General features: G+C 52.8%; 5 protein-coding genes across 5 annotated transcripts; 3 read left to right on the top strand and 2 right to left on the bottom strand.

Annotated features, from left to right (window-relative positions):
• Positions 1-619: 619 nt before the first annotated feature.
• On the top strand, positions 620-7,030 carry CLUP02_15454 (beta-ketoacyl synthase; the record flags this gene model as incomplete). Its single annotated transcript, XM_049294378.1, has 2 exons — positions 620-6,309; positions 6,370-7,030. 2 exons carry the CDS (start codon positions 620-622, stop codon positions 7,028-7,030), a joined length of 6,351 nt encoding a protein of 2,116 aa, XP_049151524.1.
• Positions 7,031-8,123: 1,093 nt separating this feature from the next.
• CLUP02_15455 (FAD binding domain-containing protein) lies at positions 8,124-9,896 on the bottom strand (the record flags this gene model as incomplete). The annotated part of the gene is made up of 2 exons (XM_049294379.1): positions 8,124-9,614; positions 9,675-9,896. The coding sequence occupies 2 exons, from the start codon at positions 9,894-9,896 to the stop codon at positions 8,124-8,126; spliced, it is 1,713 nt and encodes a 570-aa protein (XP_049151525.1).
• Positions 9,897-10,235: 339 nt separating this feature from the next.
• On the top strand, positions 10,236-11,271 carry CLUP02_15456 (uncharacterized protein; the record flags this gene model as incomplete). Its single annotated transcript, XM_049294380.1, has 2 exons — positions 10,236-10,286; positions 10,348-11,271. The coding sequence occupies 2 exons, from the start codon at positions 10,236-10,238 to the stop codon at positions 11,269-11,271; spliced, it is 975 nt and encodes a 324-aa protein (XP_049151526.1).
• Positions 11,272-11,680: 409 nt separating this feature from the next.
• On the bottom strand, positions 11,681-13,570 carry CLUP02_15457 (multicopper oxidase; the record flags this gene model as incomplete). Its single annotated transcript, XM_049294381.1, has 1 exon — positions 11,681-13,570. The coding sequence occupies one exon, from the start codon at positions 13,568-13,570 to the stop codon at positions 11,681-11,683; it is 1,890 nt and encodes a 629-aa protein (XP_049151527.1).
• A 96-nt stretch (positions 13,571-13,666) lies between these two features.
• Positions 13,667-15,452, top strand: CLUP02_15458 (MFP1 protein; the record flags this gene model as incomplete). The annotated part of the gene is made up of 4 exons (XM_049294382.1): positions 13,667-13,687; positions 13,985-14,900; positions 14,959-15,092; positions 15,426-15,452. 4 exons carry the CDS (start codon positions 13,667-13,669, stop codon positions 15,450-15,452), a joined length of 1,098 nt encoding a protein of 365 aa, XP_049151528.1.
• Positions 15,453-15,873: the final 421 nt, after the last annotated feature.

A 15,873-nucleotide genomic window follows, 5' to 3' on the forward strand; every position in this document is an offset into this window, starting at 1 on the left:
CGACATGTGTAGAATTGGCAACACTTGCACGTTCCCGAGAGACCCTAGGTCCACCGGGCCTTACCGATGCCCCGGAACACGCAACCGTGTCTCAGGTGTTGATCGAACGGTGACTTACCGGCCTAATCAAGACATCTCATAGCTGTCAGGTAGCAATCTTACCTGTGCCCGAGATGACACAATGTCTCCGTGCCTTACCAGCCCGCCGGTTCCCAGGCCAGGCTGCTAATCTCACCTGAACGATGATAGGCCGAACATGGAAATGCCGTGGCTTTGTCTGAGAGGTGGGAGACAGAGCTATACGAGCTTGCCTTTCCCGGCTTATACGATTACCGATCGGGACATTCTGAAACGATTATGACGATTCATCATGACGATTGGGATATAACATGACCAGCTTGGCAACCTCGTATAGTCGTTCTTGGAAGCACACTCAACTGCACAGCCTCTTCTACACTCAACTGTACTCGGCCTATCATTCTCTAGACCAAAGGTTTTCTCTGAACTCTCGATCTGAGTTGTTGATTCATCTGAACCATTTTCATTCTCACCAATCCTCTCTTCTATCTTGGCAATCACTACCCAGCCTTGTTCTATTTTCAACTCAGACTCCTCCAACATGTCGGGTCAAGATCAAGTACTCGCCTATGTCTTTGGCGACCAAACACATGACATCGCAGACACGCTGCGTAGTCTGGTACAATCTCACCATGATCCACTCGTGATCGACTTCCTTGAGCGAAGCTGTGGAGTGCTGAAACACGAAGTTGCCCGCCTATCTCCAGAGCAACAGGCGCGATGCCCACGCTTCGCTACCTTGGCAGATCTCCTGTCATCATACCGTTCCGGTACCCTCAACCCCTGTCTTGTACAAGCCTTGACATGTATTACACAACTTGGCCTCTTCATCCGTCAACATAGCAGCGGATGTCAAGTCTATCCCACACCCGAGAACAGCCTCTTGGCCGGAATCTGTACCGGTGCCTTGGCTGCTGCGGCCGTGAGCTGTGCTCATAGCGCCCCTAGTCTTCTCTCACCCGCGCTTCACGCCGTTGCTGTTGCCGTTCGCTTGGGCGCGCTCGCATGGGACGTCGCTGATAGAATCACCAACAAGCATGAGATATCCGATTCTACCAGCACGTTCGATTCGTGGTCTCGCGCCGTGACTGGATCCAGCCCGAAGATTCTTGCCGACGCTCTGCTGCAATACGCTGCTGAAGCTGGCCTGCCCGTGACGACTACCCCGTATATTTCAGCCATTATCGGGCCTAATCAAGCAACCGTCTCTGGACCGCCCGGAGTTCTCTCCAATTTCTTGGCCTCAGACATCGGCAAGTCAGTTGCACCTACGTCAGCCTCGCTGCGCATCACTTCCCCATACCATTCTGCACTATTCTACAGTGAGCACGATATCGAGCAAGTCCTTGCTAGTGTTCCACTGAGTAGCTCGTCTCTGGCTCGCATTCCTGTCATCTCCACCAGCACCGAGGGCCAAGTGCACTCCACTAAGGCAAGCCTCCGAGATGCGCTCGAGCAAGCTGCTCGTGACTGTCTTGAGAGACAGATGGCGCTTGAGCAATTGCCGGTCCGTATAGCTGAGCATGTTAGACGTTCGGCTAAGACGACGACGGACAGCATCACAGATGTGATTATTCAGCCTTTTGCATTCCACAGCACGGATCGCCTTGTCTCCCCTGTTCGTCGACTTCTACCGTCAGATTCCTACTGTGTACAAGAGAGGTCCCCTCTAGCTGCTGAAGAGCTTGCCTCGCTGGCAGGCAATGGTGCTCTCGGTGCCGATGGTGGTGCTTCGAAGTCTCCTATCGCCATCCTTGCTGCTTCCGGCAGATTCCCTGGCAATGCTGATACCATGGACGCATTCTGGGATATCCTCCACAAGGGTGTCGATACTCACGAGATGGTTCCAGCCTCTCGATGGAACGCCTCTGCTCACGTTGGAGACACATCTGTGAAAAACGTCTCTGGCACCGGCTTTGGTTGCTGGCTGCATCAGGCACCGCAGTTCGATGCAGCCTTTTTCAATATGTCGCCCCGTGAGGCCGCACAAGTCGATCCTGCCCAGCGCCTTGCACTCTTGACTGCCGCCGAGGCTCTCGAGAAGGCGGGAATCGTGCCGAACCGTACTCCGTCTACTCAGAAGCACCGCGTAGGTGTATGGTTTGGTGCCACTAGCAACGACTGGATGGAGACAAACAGTGCGCAAAACATCGATACCTACTTCATTCCCGGCGGCAACCGTGCATTCATTCCGGGTCGCATCAACTATCATTTTAAATTTAGCGGTCCCAGTTACACTATCGACACTGCTTGCAGCTCTAGCTTGGCTGCGCTGCACTTGGCATGCAATGCTCTGTGGCGCGGCGAGGTTGACACCGCCATTGTTGGAGGTACCAATGTCCTCACCAATCCTGATATGACGGCTGGTCTGGACAGAGGCCACTTCCTCTCCCGTACCGGCAACTGTAAGACATTTGACGATGACGCTGACGGATACTGCCGCGGCGAAGCAGTTGTCACGATCATCCTTAAGCGACTGGATGACGCCCAGAAGGACAAGGACCCTATTGAGGCTTGCATCTTGGGGGTCGCCACGAACCACAATGCCGAAGCAGAGTCCATCACTAGACCCCATGCCGCTGCTCAGAAGGACCTATTTGAGCATATACTTGCCGAGACCAAGGTCAGCTCCAACGACATCAGCTACGTTGAGATGCACGGTACGGGTACGCAGGCTGGCGACGCAGGGGAGACCACTTCCGTTGTGACGACCTTGTCTCCGCTGACGGCTCGCGGCACATCAGTCCGCCCAGCTACCAACCCTCTCCATATTGGTGCCGTTAAGTCCAATGTCGGCCATGGCGAAGCTGCTGCTGGAGTCACCAGTCTTGCCAAGGTCCTCATGATGATGAAACACTCGACCATTCCTCCTCACATTGGTATCAAGACCAAGATCAACCACAAGTTGCCAGATCTTCAAGCTCGTAACACTCGCATTGCTACTGTCGCGACCCCTTGGGTCAGGCCCGCGAATGACAGCCGCCGAGTGTTGCTGAACAACTTCTCTGCCGCAGGCGGCAACACCGCTATCGTCCTGGAAGACGCTCCTGTCTTCAACAATTACACCGGCCCCGACCCGAGACGCCATCACGTCGTGACGCTCTCCGCTAAGACGGGCGAATCCTTAGTCTCTAATCTTGGCAACCTTCTTCAATGGCTCGATGGTGCGGCACCGCGTGAAGACCCCAATCTCCTCGCAAAGCTCTCTTATACCACCACCGCCCGCCGTATGCACCATCGGTACAGAGTTGCTGTGACTGCTACTAGTATTCCCCAACTCAAGTCGTCGCTGCAGAAAGAGCTCGATGCCCGTAGCGGAGGAGAGAAGATTCTGCCTGCCCCGGCCAAAACACCCGGCTTCGTATTTACTTTCACAGGCCAAGGCTCACCACACGCTGGTATGGGTGCGGACTTGTACGCCCGGTTCGCTTCATTCAAGAACAACTTACAGCGCTACAACCACTTGTGCGTCCAGATGGGCCTGCCGTCGATTCTTCCTCTATTTGAGGAGCGGGACTATTTTAGCCGTGCTTCGCTTACTGCCCTCCAGTTGGCGCACGTCTCTTTCCAGATGGCTCTTTGCAAGCTCTGGGAGTCCTTTGGCATCACCCCCAAGGCAGTCGTCGGTCACAGTCTTGGAGAGTACGCCGCTCTTTATGCCGCCGGTGCTCTTTCTCAAGCCGACGTCCTCTACTTGGTAGGAAAGCGATCTCAGCTGATGGAGGAGCACTTAGCCCAGGGAACGCACGCCATGCTCGTCGTTATGGCTGAAGAGGCTACAGTCCTCGCTGCTATTCCTGGTGTTGTCGGTCGCGACCTCGAGGTCTCGTGCCGCAACAGGAAGCACAACATCGTTCTCGGCGGAACCATTGCGCATGTCAAGGAAGCCCGGACCATTCTCGAGTCGAAGGGCATGCGCTGCCATGTTCTCGACACTGCACACGCTTTCCACACCTCTCAGGTTGACCCTATCCTTGCTCAGTTCCGGAAGATTGCAAAGGGTATTCACATTTGTCGCCCTACGATCCCAGTTATCTCGCCTACTCTGAGCAAGGTGCTTCGCGAGGCCACTGATTTCAGCGAGGGCTACTTTGTTGAGCATTGCAGAAAGCCGGTCAACATCATGCAGGCCGCATCTGTCGCCAAGGCAGAAGGCATCTTGGATGAGCGCACTATCGCCATTGAGATTGGTCCCGCGCCTGTTGTTGCTCCTATGGTTAAGGAAGTCGTTGGATCTACGATGCAGACGTTCGCATCTGCACACAAGACTATTGATACCTGGCAACTGATGACCGATGCCTTCTCCGGCATGTATGCGGCTGGGGCCAACGTCGAATGGTCTAGATACCATGCCGACTTCCCAGAGTGCCAGCAGGTTCTTCAACTGCCCTCCTACGGATGGACTCTCAAGGAGTACTGGATGCAGTACACCAATGACTGGAGTCTCCGCAAAGGTGATGCTCCCATTATCATGGGGCCTGCCAACTTGGCCTTCTCGTCGATTTACAACGTGGTCAAGAACACTCTTCAGTCAAGCTCTGACGGCGAGGTGGTCGTCGATCTCGACCTCAACGCTGACGATGTTCATTCCATGGCTCAAGGTCACAAGGTCTACTACGGTGTAGCTCTATGCACTCCTTCCGTCTATGCAGACATTGCTCAGATGATTGGCAAGTATGTCAAGCAAATCACAGGCATGGACGTCGACGCAGTCGGAACCGAGGTGGCAGAGATGCACATCCAGAGTGCTCTCGTCGCCAATGATGTCGGACTCAAGCAAGTCCTTCGCACCGAGGCAAAGTTTGATGCGGCGAAGAAGTCTCTCTTCTGTACATTCTCTACCCTCGACGGCAACGACAAAACCATGGAGCAGCATGCCAACTGTTCAATCCGCTTCACCGAAATCGATGAGACCAAGTCTCAGTTCGCTCAGGCTGTTTCGGATGCAAAGATTCGCATGAAGGCCATCCAGGCGCAGGTCGGAGGAGATGAGAGCACTTTCCGGTTCAGCAAATCGATGATCTACAAGATGGTTGGTCAGCTTGCCGATTTCGACCCCAAGTATCGCGGCCTGTCTGCCATCACTCTCAGCAACAACACCTACGAAGCTGCAGGTACTGTATCATTCAAGGGCATCCCTGACAATGGAAAGTGGTTCTCCAATCCCGCTTTCCTGGACTCCATCTCTCAATTAGCTGGCTTTGTTATGAACGCCAATGAGTCTGTCGATCTTGACAAGGAGCTTTTTGTCAACCATGGATGGGAGTCGATGAAGCTATTCACTCCTAAGCTCGATGCGAACATGACCTACCACTCATATGTGAAGATGACTGAGGGCAAGGACAAACTGTGGTCTGGAGATGTTATCATCTTCGATCAGAATCAGAACCTCATCGGAATCCTTGGTGGGGTTGCGTTACAGGGAGTCCCCAAACGCCTTATGGACTACATCATCAATTCGGCCATGAAGAAGGTCTCGGGTGGCTTCTCATCGGCAAAGTCTCAAACGCAACCACTACAGCCCCAGGCAATCGTCACTTCGGACATGAAGGCAACCTTTGGAGACATTTCTCTGGCCGAGTCTCAAGCTGCTCCCACTGCGCAACAAGCTGCAGAAGACTCCTGGCCTGTGGCTCTCAAAGTCTTGGCTGAAGAGAGTGGTCTTGATGAGAAGGAGCTGGCCGACGATGTCGCCCTCGCTGACATTGGTATCGACTCGCTTTTGTCACTTGTGATTTGCGGCAGACTGCGCGACGAGCTTGACGTTGATCTTCCAGAACGGGCACTATTTGAGGAGTGTCTCACTGTTGGCGACATTAGGATGCGTGTTTCTGGCACCGCGATGTCGTCGACAGAGTCCTCTGGGCATGAGAGCGACATCACAAGCGTTGAATCTGACAATGCTTCGTCGGTGGGCTCGCCTGATCTCGACAACTTGGCGTCGCCTTTCTCCGCTGCCATGACGCCAATCAATGGGCTTGATACCCCTGGTTCTTATTTTGAGGTCATCGACATGAGCGCTGGAGACTTCAAGGGCCAAGCCGTTCCATCGACTCCTATCGTGTCTACAATTCCACCGGCGTGGTCAATGTACCTCCAAGGTTCCCGCACGAAAGCCAAGGAGACTCTTTTCCTTTTCCCGGATGGCTGTGGAGTAGCCACTTCCTACTTGAGTCTTCCGACTATCTCGCCGACTACGGCACTTGTTGGCTTCAATTCGCCATTTGCAAAGTAAGTAATAACGTGCTTATTTCTGCCACTCTGATTCAATACTAACAAGTCTCCCTATAGAACTCCCAGCCGAATGTGCGACCATACTCTTCGAGAGGTTCTACAGTCCTACATCGCCGGCCTCCGTCAGAAGCAATCCCGTGGCCCCTACCGTCTCGGAGGTTGGTCAGCGGGCGGTATTCTCGCCTACGCAGTGACCCAAGAACTCATTGCCGCCGGCGAGGAAGTCACCTCTCTCACGCTTATTGACTCTCCCCCGCCCAACAACGGCCTGGATCACCTGCCTGACAGATTCTACGACCACTGCAACAAGGTCGGCATCTTCCGCAACGAGATGCGTCGCGGCGCGGAGCAGTCTGAACCGCCCGAGTGGTTGATGCCTCACTTCCGCGCCTCAACTGAACTTCTGCATGACTATCATGCGCCCGCCATGTCACCCGAGGCGGCCAGAAAGTTACACGTAAATATCATCTGGGCAGGGGAGTGCGCTTTTGATGGGGTTCGGTACCCGACTTTGCCGCCTGCCATGATGGAAGGCGAGGATTGTGAGGGGATGAAGTTCCTCACTGAGAAGAGGAAAAATTTCGGACCCGGGGAGTGGGCTTTGCTGTTCCCCGGTGCGTCTATTGCGACTACGGTCATTGAGCGGGAGCATCACTTCAGCATGATGCGAGGTAGCGGCGCAGACAGATTGGTCGACGCTATCAGACGGGGTCTCTGAATTCACTTTGTTTCATTCTTTCGTTCATCACTATACTATTCTTCCTGGAGTTCAGGGCGAGGGGATCTTTACTTTCAGAAGGCGTTTGGTTGGCATGTCGAAGTAGTCCGTTCGGTGGAAGAATCGCCGATTTGATGCTTGATCGATCACATAACAGTCTTGAACTTTCCTTTGTAGAGCATCGGAGCTTCCTGTAAATACAGTCTAGAATGTGTCTTCCCTTTTTACATTAGTCTTCTATCTAGAAACTCTCAGGTTCACACCATGTGCTTCCGGTATTGAATTTCAAGTTATGACCGTGTCGGGATCGGCCATCGAATTTCTGTCAAGGATAGCAGTACGCCTTAAAGTCTTAAAGTGGTCAAGGTAACTTCTTCGCGACGCGAATCTAATCGATGAACGATCTATTTTTTCCTGATCGTCCAAAACCTGACAAAAGCAGACAATGCGTTTATTCTTGACTGTCATTAACTTCTCGGTCACGAAGCTGGAAGCAAGACTTTGATACGCTCGCTACTCTCAAACATCCGAGTGGGGAGACTCGACGGAAACTGACATCAACTCTATCCTGACTCTATCCCAAATCGAACATGGAATAGTAATCGTTCGCATAGGGTTTCGGAATTCGAAAGCACAGATAGCAATACTTACTTTCGGTTATCGAATCCGAATCCGGACATACTTCGGGCTTTTGCGATACCGAATTGGGATCGTGCTCATAGTTCATCGCGATTTTTGACGCTTTTGTGGGATGATTGAGAGTAGGACTAAGCTGAGTACAGCCAACGTGAAACAGTCAAACAGTAATCATATTAGACACCTAGATACAGCATGAATTCATACTGATGAATACATCAATCGACTTAACTCTAATCACGGCAAAACAGTCGTTGCTCGAGCAGTATTTAGGAAGGTAATTGTTCGCTAGATTTTACTCAATTTAGGTAGTAGCTAAATACACACGTAGAAATTCTTCCACATTTGATGCCCATTGGTCTCGATCAACGTAACGAAATGCCAGGAAAGTGAAGTTCATGAGAAACTTTACGCGTTCTCTAAGTTTAACTAGCAATGTGTAGTCCTCACGTCGTCATCACTTGAGATCGGCCCTGACACCACCTCCGGTACTCGGTACCTTTGGCAACTTGAATCCACCCGGAACCTGCTTCTGAAAGACCTGGTGCGGATCATACTTCTCGCTTGTCGCAAGTAGCTCTTCCAGAGTGCTCTTACTCCGGTGCTCAATGGGGTTTTGCCAGCTCTCAGCGTATGTCGCTTGAAGATAGCTTCTATGCAAACCCATCTTCTTGGCCTTCGCCGCAGCATCCTCCACTAGCTTTTGTACCGTCTTCTCCACGGCCTCGTCACTGTCCTTCTCATTCTCGTCGACGGAGATGCCCAAGTGGATGTACACAAGATTTCCCTGCGTCTGAACGGGCCCCAACGAATCGACGGCACCGTTGCGTTCCGACATGACGATGGGAACAGGCTGGTACGCCATGGCGACCGCAAAGCCGTCGAGGTCAAGGAGGGGAGTGAAGGCTGCGTCGGCGAGCTGGAAGAACTCCTCCATCATGTCAGCAGAGGGCGCAAAACTGACGGTGGCAAAGATCCAGCGCTTCGGGTAGGATGCGAGTGCAGCGTACTCGCGCGAAATGGAGGTGACGTTGTCGACGCGGATGGTGTTGGAGGGACCACCGGGGAAAAGGGGCTTCTGCTCGATGGCGAGGAGGGGCTTGAAGACCTCCGGTTCGATAACGGGCGGATCGCTCTTTGTGTATTGCAGGCTATTGCCAATGAACCAGCTTCGTGTGACATTGCTGAGGACTAGGTTGTTGATGTAGTGCACGTAGGGGTCATATGGATGCATCGAGGCGAGGGCCTCGTGGGCCTTGAAGTGTTTCTTTCGCGTGGAGATGTCGTGGAAGGTCTGACCGCCCCAGAACTTGCCTTGCGGGAAGGTTTTCATGGTGATTGCGGTGACGACGCCAAAGTTGTTACCTCCGCCGCGGAGGGCCTTCCAGAGATCGGGGTGCTGGCTCGCGCTGGCGTGGACAATGTCGCCGTTTGCAAGTACGACTTCAAACTCCTCGACCACATCGCAGATGAAGCCGTAGCGGGGGGAGAAGAAGGAGGTTCCACAGTTAAGGACAGCGCCGCCCACACTTACACCCGCGACGCGGGCGCCGAGGGTGCTCAGGTCAAAGGGATCGAGCTGCTCCGTGACCTGGTCCCAGGTTTGACTGGGACTCACGGTGATGGTCTTGTGGTCGGCGGAGATGCCGGCAGCGGGGATATTCTTGAGGTCAATGACGATGCCGTTCTCCATGTTGGCGGCACCCTTGAAGGGGGTGTGGCCGCCACCACGAATAGCGAATTGACATTTGCCGTTCCATGCTTCAGCACCGGCCGTGAGTGTGCGGACCGCGAGCGATACGTCGTGGGCTGACTCGGGTATGACGACGCATGCTGGCTTCAGGTCGGCTTCTTTGAGGCTGAAGTATGAGCCGATAGAGGACTTATAAGCCGGGCCGTTGGGGAAGGCGACAACGTCATTGCCCATCGATTTAGCCAGAGCTTCGCACTATTGAGAGACAGTTAGTATGATGCCTCGTAATAGAGAGATATAAGAAAGTGTACTCACACAAGTCGACGATGAAGCCACGGCTCCGTGAACGTTGCTTCCCGGGTTGACATTGCTGCCTCCAAGAGGGGATTGCACAGAGTCAACTTGGAAAGACGACAGGCCTGGCAGGCCAAGCAGAATCTGTTGGAGACCTGCACCAAACATGCTTGCTAACTCTTGGAAATGATCTGGCTGTACTGCGCTGCAATGGACGATGCCAACATTAATCACCAGGCCCATTGATCGCGAGGGAAGCTGCGAATTTCAGAGCATTCACTGATCGGGCAATTAATGACTCGGCTTTAGTCTCACTGGTCGACTTGCCGAGCTTTGCTTGTTTCCCGCCCATTCTGAAATTGCCTTTTCGGGACAACGGGAAATGCACGTACGGCGACCGACCATCCTGTTCCCGGCTGCGTCTCCGTTTCCCGGGACGGGCCCAAGCTGCTTGATTATACCACCTTTTGCCTCCATAAAGCGCGAGGAGACAGCATTAATGTAATTGATAATTGTTGAAGCTGCAAGTTTCAAAAGACAAGAGCCTAGCAGAAGCGATTTGTAACTATCGAAACTCCAAAGATGCCAGGCCGTACCACTGATACGCCCATCCGCAAGGTCGCACTCGCAGGCGTGAGTAATCGACCTTTCAGCTAAAGCATCTTCCCGCGAAAGCAACTAACAAGAATGACAGAAAGGCTACGTAGGCGAAAAGATTTACGATGAACTGGTCAACGCCGGGTATGATGTTACTGTTCTATCACGATCTAACCCGGAAAACGCGCCGAACGTCCGCGTCGTCGACTACACCTCCACAGAAAGCGTCACCGACGCCCTCCGCGGCCAGGACGCCGTCATCTCCGCCATCAACCCCGCGGGATGGCCGCACCAGTACAAACTAATCGACGCCGCCGTCGAGGCTGGCTCGGTGAAGCATTTTATCCCCAGCGATTTCACTTCCCTGTCGACGAACCCCGCAGTTGCCGAGTTCCCTTACTACAAGGACGCAGTGGCGATCCAGAAACACCTGAAGAAAAGGGCAGACGAGAGTGGGATGAAGTGGACGATCATCGCCACGGGCCCTCTTCTTGGGTGCGTGCTGAACGGGAATTACATGTACAACTACCAAGAGCAGACCGCTCTACAGGTCAGCGACGTGACGCACCGTGTTAGTGTGACGCGACGACCTACCCTCGCCAAAGCCGTCTCGAACATCTTTGCCAAGTCTAGTGACATGGAGAGCGGCGCCATCTTCATCCAGGACTATACTACGTCACAAAAGGACATGCTCGATATCGCCGAGAGGCTTTCTGGCAAAACGTGGCCTGTTCAGCATGTTGATGGGGAGGAGAAGCTCGAGGATGGGCTTGCTATGTTCAGACGGGCGGAGGCGGAAGGGACTACGCCGCCCATCTTTGCTACGTTTCTGGTCATTCATAACACCATTTTTGGCGGAAAGTATAATACGGCTTGGGATGGCAAGGGGAACAGATTTCTCGAGTTGCCCATCATGCCGAAGGAGGAGTTTGAGGAACTGATTGCGACGAGAGTCCGGAATGAGCCTATCGACGGCGGACTGCCCTGGAACTCGGCCCCGAAGCCTAGAAATGCGGCTTAGGATGGCCAATGTTAGACTCTTGTTGCACAGCACTCAGATAGCAAATTGAAACCCCCATTGATAAGGTAATTGGAAATTCTGATAACAAAAAGCGCATTTTCCATTGTGACAAACATAATTTTAACACAATTTCTTTTATTAAGGGGACTCAAGCTATATAATCGGTTCCAAGTGCCGATTTCCAATTTCAGGCTTTCCAGACAACGAATTGGGGGCACGAGTAATGGTGGTCAACTTACAACGCGTGGGGTCAACAACAATTAGTCATTCGTCCCGTTCGCGTAGGTAAATCGAGCAAAAGGGAAAAGCAGGTATTGAAGGATTACAATCTCGATAGCTACATGGAGCAGCTCAAACGACTAAAGTAACGAAACAAGCTTGCAAAAGATGTTGAAATCTATGATCAATGCTACCTCAAGTCCAAAGATGGCGGCTGGAAGCCATTCCACTCCAAATAAGTCGTCGGAACTTGAGGGAACTCGTCAATCCCGTCCAGCATGACCACACCCATCCCGCCAGCGTGGTGAGTCTGCACATGGCAATGCAAAAGCCAAGCGCCAGGGCTCTCCACCTTGTACCTCACGACAGTCCACACAGCAGGTGCATCTCCGGCGATATCAGGCGTCGTGAAGGTATCCTGGTACGACGGATCCTCAAAGTTGAATACCCCGGGCGGAAGAGCTCGCTCCGCTTCCTCAACGGTGGCCCAGGGAAACTTGCCGACCCCGGAGCCGAGGAAGTAGACCTTGTTGCCGTGCTTGTGAACCGGGTGGCTCTGCGCAAAGGGGCCTTCGGTCTCTAAGATGATGTCAATCCACTCCCCGACCTGGGTGCGGAGGATGAGCTCGCTCTGGGGCACCTCGTTGGGTTGTCTGAAAAGGAATGGCGGGTCTCGTTCCTCGGCTGTCATATTGTATACTTCTTGACCTGATAGACTCCATTCGTATGCTCCGTAAGGGCGGCCTGGCTTCCTCAGATACAGCTTGAATGTGCGATCCGGTCTGCGAGCGGGCTGTTGGGATGGAAATGGACGACCCTCTTCGGGTTTGAAAGAGCGGATATTTTTGATGAGAGGCTGTCCTGCATAGTTCATCTTGGGCTGGGTATTTCTTGGCTGCTGTGTCGCTCCGTCGTACGCCAACTCGGCAAAGCCCCCAAGAATCTGGTTGAGAAGGTCGTTGGCCATCCTTATCATGTATCGGGCTGGCTCCTGGTCTAGTTCCACGAGGACCGAAATCCGATTGCCATTGCCAATGTAAACACGGTCTGTGACAACAGGCTTGATGTATTGTCCATCGACAGCATATACATGTAGATCGTGATTATCGATAGAGACTTGCAGAGGATATAGCCCGCCAACGTTCATAAACGTGAGGGCCGCCCAGCCTTCCTTGCTGTCGACATTGACGGTGAAGTTTCCCTTGGGATTTCTGCCGCCTACGCATTCTCGGATTGACTCGGCGGGCAGCTTGCCTAGGTGCACATCATAGTCACCTTGAAGTGCCTGGATCGGAGGCACGCAACCCTTCGCAGTCATATGGTCCTCGCCGAGATCCTGCAGCATCTTAAGAATAATAGGGTTCGTCATGCTGTCTAAGGATTCCGGGTCAAGACAGTACTGTGACCCAATGCCGTTGACAATGATTGCATCCGTGCAGGCGAGATCGAAGTTGGCAATCTCCTCGATATGGTAAAAGTCATCAAACTTGTACTGACTCCAGTCGGCGAGTAGTAGCGGCTGCATGTTCTGCTCAGCTCTCCGCATTGCCTGTTGAGCCTCCAGGCTCCCATCGATGAGGTGGAAAGGCCTGTCAACTTCCGGTAGTGCGTCGACAATGACGGCGCCGTAGAGGCCATCCATCAGCTGTCCTTTCGAGTGAGCGTGATAGAAGAACGTTCCCGGCTGCTCTGCGGTCCACTGATAGCGGTACGAGGCACCGGGATGGATTTGACTCTGAGTGAGGCCCGGTACTCCATCGCTCCAAGGTGTCTTGCGTTGGTCGATGCCGTGAAAGTGTATGGTTGTGTCTTCCTGCAGATAGTTGCGGACTATGACCTCGACCTCATCCCCTTGCTTGAGATGCAGAGTAGGGCCAGTGAAGCTGTTATTTACGAGAATGGCAGCTCGCGGACCAGCACCGAGAGCGTCCACTTGGCCTGCTGTAAGATGGAGCTCGAAGCGCACGGTGCGCTGTACTGACTGCTGGACGTTGGACGTCCCAGCGTCCAGCGATGTTGCCGATGACCAGCTGGATAACGGCCAAGGCAGAAGGTAAGAAAGAAGATGAACAGGGTGCATTGTGATACTGATATTTCAAAACTTGGTGGACCTATTGGAACAAGGAAATATGACGAGTGTGTAAGTGCCTCTGGTTAGAATAGAATAGGCCAGACCATGAAGCAGGTGGGAGCTGGTGTAAGTTGGAGGCTTGGGCGCGGGAGGGAATGAAGCTTGGTCGATGCCATCTCACAGGGAAAGCACATGCGTTAGACTCGCTGGAACTTGCCGAACACTTGTAGCGAAGATGGCCCAGCGGGAATTGAAGACCGGTCGGTGCTGAGTCGAGTATCATAACCCCGAGCCTGCTCACAGCCATTACATTTCAGACAATAGTTCATCAATCGTCTGTACACGTTTCCCTTCAGTAGCACTCCGCTTGTCAACTTCAGTCCGTTATCTTATTCTTGCTTCATTTCCGTCTTCTTGTTGCAGGAAATGCGGCTCTCACTTATAGCTCTTGCAGCAGTGCTGCTGGGCAGTGCATCCGCCAAATCCCTAAGCCAAGCTCTGATCAGCCATGGGTCGCTATCGATGCTTCACGATCTCCTGAAGGACCTAGATCTACTGGAAAGGTTCCAAACCGCTGAGAGGTCGACGTTCCTGGCAATGACGGATGACGCGCTCGTTGGTCTCGCCAACTGGGGTTTAAACATGAGCACTATCGACCCAGCACTAGCCAGTGCCATTCTTGAGTACCACTTTCTAGAGGGAGTCTTCACGTCGTCAGATCCTTCGTTGAAGACGGACGCCCAGCTCGCTCACTCTGTCTTGCGTCCACCAATTTTGACAAACGTCACAGATGGCCCGGCGGTGAAGCTCTCCATCATCGACGGCTCATTATCCGCAGAATCTGGCATCCAAAAGGTCATGCCAATCAATGAGTCGGACATTACCCACGACAATGGCGTCCTACACACCATCGATAGCAACCTTGTTTTGCCGCATAACCTCTCAGAAACCACCAACCTGGGCAACCTGCATAGGTTCTGGGACCTAGTTGAAAGATCCAAAACCAGGGAGATTCTGGAGGCCATGAAGGACGTGACTGTCTTTCTGCCGGATGACAAGGCAGTACGACAGTGGAGCTCCGCGTTGGGATCTCTTACACCGGAGCAACTGGCAACGATAGTCGCAAATCATGCCATTCCCAACCGGGTTCTTTATCATAGCGCCTTCTCTGCTGAAGGGAACGAGTACAAGACTTTGAGTGGGATGAAAGTCACCGTCAGTCGTGACTCTCGTGGTAACATCTTCATTAATGAAGCAAAGATCCTCAAGGAGGATGTGCTCATTTTTGGTGGCGTCGCCCACATCGTCGATGGGGTCTTGGTTCCCTCGGGGCACAGAGGTAAGTTTGAAGTTAAGTCCAAGTTATTAGAGCCTTGTGTGTTAACTTCGTTTTGTAGATTCAGCCTGCCAATCGCTGCTCAATGAGCTTCGGGCCTACACGGCTTTGTATCCGCCTTCGTGGAAGGTCATGGGGAAGACATTTGTCGTGGCCACAGGTGCCTTCTCACTGACCGTTCTTGCATTCCTCACGGTAAGGAATCGAAGGAGCAAGAGACGGTTGGTTTCCTCGGCGTGGACAACAGCAAGCTGGGAGGCACACCTGCGAAGCATCATCAGTGAGAAATATCAAGACGTGTACGCTTAAGTGAATGGAATACAATTCTATTCTTTGCACAATTATCGCGATTTACGTCGATGGTGTTGTGGTGACCATGTAATAAGTACCAATGAACGCCTGTTTAATGGACCCCTCAACTGCTGTTGCTTGACTCCCACACCTGACATTGGAAAGTCTCGCACCACAGCGCATAGTTGATCAAGCCACCTAATGTGCTTAAGTGCTAACCTGATTACATGTTCTCAGAGTTCTGTAGGCTTTGAAAAGCCATGATCCGCAGGGATACTCATGTCGTAATCGATTCCAACCGGCTTGACTGGGCCACAAGGTATCAGAGGCCCTCAAGTTACTGATTGACTTTGCCGAATCACGGCCCTATGGCAACTGGGTTTCGGGGATCGATTGCCGCACCCAACACAACTAGCCCTTTAGCAGAATTCAGCCTAAGCAAAATACAATTGTTGATAGGTGGTCCCTCCATGCTTTTCAATGGCTACATTTCGCTCGGGAAACACGTCGAAACGGTACAAGGAGCAGATCCCAGGCCTTATCCCCATGATACGGTGAAATCAGCGCGTCAGTTCAACCTAGTTAATTACACGTTCCCGAGAACAATCGGGGGGCATTCAGGTATGAAGCAGAGCAAACCCCGAGCTATGTGTGCAACGGCTTTAGTGACCAGCCCTTAGCAAGG

This window comes from Colletotrichum lupini, chromosome 8 (assembly GCF_023278565.1).
Source record: "Colletotrichum lupini chromosome 8, complete sequence".
Classification (NCBI taxonomy): Eukaryota; Fungi; Ascomycota; class Sordariomycetes; order Glomerellales; family Glomerellaceae; genus Colletotrichum; species Colletotrichum lupini.